At 41.4% G+C, this 6,000-nt stretch overlaps 1 protein-coding gene across 1 annotated transcript in view; it reads right to left on the reverse strand.

The window, feature by feature from the left end:
- Positions 1–6,000, reverse strand: part of LOC307263419 (myocardin-related transcription factor A-like) — a gene marked incomplete at both ends in the record, with an annotated part of 37,974 nt that overhangs the window by 28,240 nt on the left and 3,734 nt on the right. The window contains 2 exons of the mRNA XM_080044568.1: positions 2,144–2,310; positions 4,846–4,900. Of these exons, the coding sequence (XP_079900694.1) occupies positions 2,144–2,310; positions 4,846–4,900 (222 nt within the window). The remainder of the gene's footprint in view (positions 1–2,143; positions 2,311–4,845; positions 4,901–6,000) is intronic.

Below are 6,000 nucleotides of genomic sequence, written 5' to 3' on the forward strand. Positions count from 1 at the left end.
GTTTTGTCAGTGTAATACAGCACAAAAAAAGCAAGGTGGTCTAAATTCAATAACACAAAATTCCTGCTTTGAAACATGACATGACACACCTGTCACACCAGGGTTTACACACGTGATTGAGTCAACTCTGCGTCCGTAAACCCTCTAGGAAACATTCAAAATATTTTTTGCCTTCCCCCCCTGAAGCATCGTTTAAGTTTCACTCCATTATGCATTCATTATCTCTTTAATCTTCAGCTCTGCTCTCTTACATTCTTCATCACTGTCTTCTTTTCACTCAGTTACTCTGTAGTGGCTGATTTTTCTTGGTCTTCTGGGAGAGACATCGGGAACTAAAGCCTGGTAAAATCAGAGCCACCTTTGAAAACACTGTTTCAAATGGATTATGAGGAAAATGCCTTTGACAGAAATGTGTTGCATCTCGTCATGTCCCACGAGAGATGTAATTTAATCTGTTTAATATGAAGATTCTCCTTTTTCTTATAAAGTTCTTTTAAATGTAAAATTGACTTTGATAGATGCCTGTCTTTGTAAAACAACTTGAGCCATTGTCCCTGATCTCCAAACTTTTTCATACTATAGTACAACACTTCTTGTAGTGGCTCTCTGTATCTGTCCCCAACCCACCTTCCCTCTCTCTCTCTCGCTCTCTCTCTCTCTCACTCCCTTTGCTCTCTCACACAGTTTTCTATTTGTGTTCAAGTTGTAACCTTTTGGAATCCAATCCCCCTGAACAGCCGTCTGAATTAAAAGGGACATTACTGTACATTGCCAACACACACACACACACACACACACACACACACACACACACACACACACACACACACACACACACACACACACACACACACACACACACACACACACACACACACACACACACACACACACACACACACACACACAAAAACACGGGAGGAGAGACAGTTCATAAATTGTGATCGCTTCATTTTACTGAGGAGGAAATGGAATAGAATGATTTATAGTACATGGAAAGATCTATATAATCAAATCAATGTAAGCAGTGCACAGTACGTTTAAACAGGTGCATTGTGAACAGGATTTTGCTTGTTAAAGACTTTCTCTGGATTGATTTTTACAGAGATAAACATGAGCCCTCATTATTATTCGTGGGAATGATGAGATAAGTAACGTACACACAAACATCCAAACACAACTTAATAGCTATTGAATAGTTTCAAGATTAATGTCAGAAATGAATTGAATTAACCTGACATTTTTATAATTAGGAGTTGGCTCAATCCATGTCATTTCACTTGGGATTTCTCTGGAAGTGTCTAAATCGGTCCAAACTGATCTCAGGCCAGCTACCTTGGTCCGAGGCCCATGCCACTAAAGTCAACAGGTTGCTGAGTTCATGTGCTTGAGGTAAAGTGTGCTGTGCCCAGCGCTGGATGAGCCCCAACTGTAACTCAGCCCCCTGTAGAGTATTTGGATCCACTTAACACCTGAGCCCACACTCTTGAGGAGGGCAAAAATACTTAAAGGTGCACTATGTCGCTTTGGGTATGTCAGAGATGTGAACATTTTCTAAGGTATATATATATTTTCATAACTGAATAAAGAAACTTTCCTCACAGGAAAATGTGATCCCTGTGGAACTCTGTTTGAAGTCAGAAAGCTTCCCGAAAAGTTACTGTTTCACTGTTGTTGTTGTTTACAGCAGCAGGGCCCACAGTTTGGTTTACAAACATATTCCAGTCTTATGTTGGTTCCAGGTTCCTCAAAATGATTTCTTTTTGATTTATGATCATAGAATTATTTAAAACTAAGGGTGTAGAGATTTTTTTTTTTTTGCAAATTAACTGCAGGCTCTATGAATGTAAACAAATCCCCCCTCCTCTGAAACTGCACCAGAGATTACAGTTTGTAATGTGCCGTTTTTTTAATATAAATACATTGGCAGAAACCAAATATCAAATACCTCCTAAGTGGACATCATGGCCACAAACTGATTTTATCTCCAAAAGAACAAAACATGAATTCAACTCATTAACTGAATAAGCCACATAGATTTGACAAAAAACATTGCATGCTTTTCCAAGTTTGACAACATAAAATTCTGCATGTACTTAATGCATACTGACTGTAAAACATGACACACAACAGGTATCCCCACCTTGTCTGAGACTCTGACAGGCCTGGCGCTCTAACTCAAAGCGTATGGCTCTCTCATCCATCTTCCTGCTGATTGGTGCAGGTCTGAGAGGGGCCGGGTCAATACGGACACAAGGCTCCAGCATGGCGGAGGTGCGATCAAACCAAAGAATCTTGTTTTGAATGAGACTTTATGACACAGGGTGGGTGGCACAAAGTCAACAGAGAAGCAGGAAGCCAAACCTATGCAAGCTTAGTCCAGGTGTGAAGGAATAATGCAGCTGTCACAAGCCACTAGTCTATACATCCAAATGAAAACGTAATCCGCTGACGATTTCCAAGTTTGCTGGCTGCAGCAATGAGTCAAAAGAAAACCAAAGGAAAAGAGCAAAGAAAGGCAGGGTTCTTTGCAAAGTTCCTTAAATTAAAGACTTTTAAAAGAGATGTCTCCTCATCAAAACAAGCCTTTCCCACCACTTCTTTTGAAAATAAATCCTTGATAATATATAAAACATTGGCAGTATCCCTAATAACAAGTGTCTATGAATACAGAGCTACTGTATCAGAGTTACTGCACAGCTTCAATGGAGCTTCTGCTGTTTTCGCTGCAGCTATACAGGACTGACTGACTGAGACGCGTGTCTGCTGCTCACGCGTGTGTCAATGTGAATCAGTGATCAGGCACAGTCTGTCACAGCTGTTGCTGTACTCGTTCATTCAGTCGCTGACAGACACAAACAGGTGCACACGAGCACGCGCGCACATGCACACGCACACACACACACACACACACGTTTCCTCATTACCAAATTCCTCTTACTTAGCACTTCTGATCTGAGCTCAGTGTGGTTTCAGTGATAGGCACCTGTGTGAGCACTTCTAGGCTGTCGTACCTTCAGGCCTAAACCCATTACACACACACGGAAGCACGCACATACTGCATCTGCTGCAAGTCTGCATGCTCACTGTCTTTTCTGTCTGCTTTCTCCTTTTTTGTTTGGCATGTCTTTCTGCTCCCCGTCATGTGTTCTTCAGAGGGGAAAAAGGACCTAAGAAAGTCTCTCCCTCATACTAAACCCTGTTGGTATCTAATGACACACACACAGATGATCACTGCAATAACCAACAGTGACACACTGGGTGTTCAAAACAAGCCACCCGTGTTGTCATTAAAGGTCACCAATTATGAAAAATTCATAAATATATGGGTGTGACCAGAGACCCCTAAAGTATGAGAAACAAAACTCTCTCTTTTTCTCTACGTGGACCTTTATGAAAACCTGTGTTCAAAAAACCCCCAGTTAGATTTCACTCCCCTTCTGACATCATAGGGATAGAAGCCACGCCCCCCTCACTACCAACCTAACTAAGCACTGCCTCCACTTGTCAGAAAGCACACCGTCAGATGCCCCTGAATAGTACAAACAGTGAATCAAGCAAACGCAGACCCAAGTACCTGTCTTCAACTCAAACATAAGGAGACCGCGAGTCACTTCTGGACGGACTTCCACATCCGTCCATTGTGGGGTTTACTTTTTTACTTGAGAAACAAGGTCAATAAAGTTTACCTGCCCGCATGCCCTCAAACTGCCTTCATCTATCTCTTTCAGCTTGACTGTCTTCCCCTCTCTCCCTGTCTGCTTGCATGTCAGTATAAAACACCTGTTCCCGTCCATTTGACAGTCTCATTCATCTCCATTATTAATGCTCTGTCCCCGTGTGACATCAGATAACATGACATGACATTACAAGGTGAGAGAGCGCCCTTTCAAGGTGAGATAACTAAGCCTTCTCCACTCATCTGTCGGTCGACATTACAATGAACCGACGCTGCCTGTCGTGTTAAAGTCACGCCCGATGAGGAAAACGATGTAGCGGTGCTTCAAAAACAAAGAAAGGGTGAGCGCACGCACAATGAAGTGTGTGCTTTTGAAAATGATTTGGTTATCAGGATCTATTACAGGCATACAGGATTTTTTAGTAAGCTGATGCAGTGTGTGTGTGTGTGTGTGTGTGCCTGTGTGATTTTGTGGCCATGCTAAATATACACGATGATGACGCATCTGTGGGTGCATTTGTTGTATCAGAGTGTTAATATGCAAGACGTGTCCCCAGGCAAAGAACGCCTCAGAGAGGGGAAAACGAATCAGGACTCTTGATCCACCATTACTTCAGATAAGGCCCCGACCCAAATGCTGCTAGGGATAATCCCGCCTTTGGTGTGTGTGTGTGTGTATGTGTATGTGTGCGTGTGTGTGTATGTGTGCATGTGTGTGTGTGTGTGTGTGTGTGTGTGTGTGTGTGTGTGTGTGTGTGTGTGTGCGCGTGTGTGTGAACATAAGACACAGAAAGAGTCTGTCTATGTGTGACGTGTTCAACTCTGTGCATCACTAAAACAGCATGTGTGTCATTTATGTAAGGGCATGGGGTATAACATGGATCAAAATATGTGTCTGTAAGTATTTGTTTTTTTACGTATCTGATTCAGTTCAGTGTTTATCAAGTGTGTGCTTGTGTCAGTCGCAAAAACCCAGAGAAAAGCCAACAAATGACTCTAGGGCTCCAAATGGATTTTAAATCTCTGTCTCTCCATCTTTCTCTCCTACACACAGAGCTCGGTCTTGCTGCATGAGAGGAGGCATATCTTAATCAATTATCAAAAAGAAGAAGACCTTAATTTTTTCTTTTTTTGAGAGAGGTTAATATTGCCTCTGATATCTCTACATCATGTACTTGAATATCTGTACAATTGCTACACAGCATAGCAGAGGTTTCCACACTGCGAGGAAGAGGAGGGAATGTGTATGGTAAAAATACTGAGTGAAATAGGGAGGGACACATGGTGGTGTTCTGAAAACAAGGAGAAGTAATTATAGTGGTTTTGCCCTCTGATTTGGCATGCTTAATTATAGTCATTATCCGAGTCATAACACAATAAACTCTGAATATGAACGGGTGCTACATAGATTTTATGGATTGAGTGCGACTTAAATATCCCGGGAATAGCATTGACGCCAATTTTCATCGTAAACAAACAAATGCCAATAAAATCTGCCTAGAAATCACATATTAAAGAGGCTCCTCAGGGCTTTCAAGTGAATCATCCCACTTTAAAGGTTTTCTTTAGTATTAAAATAATCCAGTTGTCTTTACAGCCATTGGTACACACACGCTGCAAATTGGAATCACTTACAGCTAATTGATTCGGCATGGTGCAAATGGGTGCTATGTAGCATCGGACAAGACAAATATTTATTTCCTATAGCTTTTTCCTGAGCCTTCAACCAAATTCCCATGATCTTCAGCAGAATTTGGTGTGTGCTCACTCAGCCTTTACTAAAGCAACCCAAGCATGAAAACAAAACAGCTGGTTTTACACAGAGGAAGATGTTATTTCCAGGTGAGTGGGCTCCATTCATTGGTGAGTAGGACGATTGAATGAGGTGGAAAGCTCTAGTGGGGAAAAAAAGCTAAAAATCTGTTCTCAACGCCCAAAAATGAACTTCAGTACTCTGTCTACAGCATTCTCTTCCATTCATTCAAAACTGAGTTGGTGCTGCTAACCAAGTCAAGATGTATCTAGTTATTTGTGTAATTTCAAATCTCAATACAAAATTATTGGGGATACTTAGTGTATGTTATACAATTTAGCAGCTACTGGACATTTCACTTCGAACCTCACAAGTGGCTTTAGAAGAAAAGGGGAAAGCAAAGTTCATGGCATGGCCAATCCAATATCGGTATTGGGTCCAATATTGCTGCAATCTACTTATTGGATATCTGAATGAAAACTCTGATCCATGTACCCATCCAAATTCCAAAGTCTGTTAGAAAAAATAGAACAAATGTCAAAATCCTCTTTACTATGAAAGAACATTT

Source organism: Ammodytes marinus (genome assembly GCF_949987685.1).
Source record: "Ammodytes marinus genome assembly, chromosome: 16".
Classification (NCBI taxonomy): Eukaryota; Metazoa; Chordata; class Actinopteri; order Uranoscopiformes; family Ammodytidae; genus Ammodytes; species Ammodytes marinus.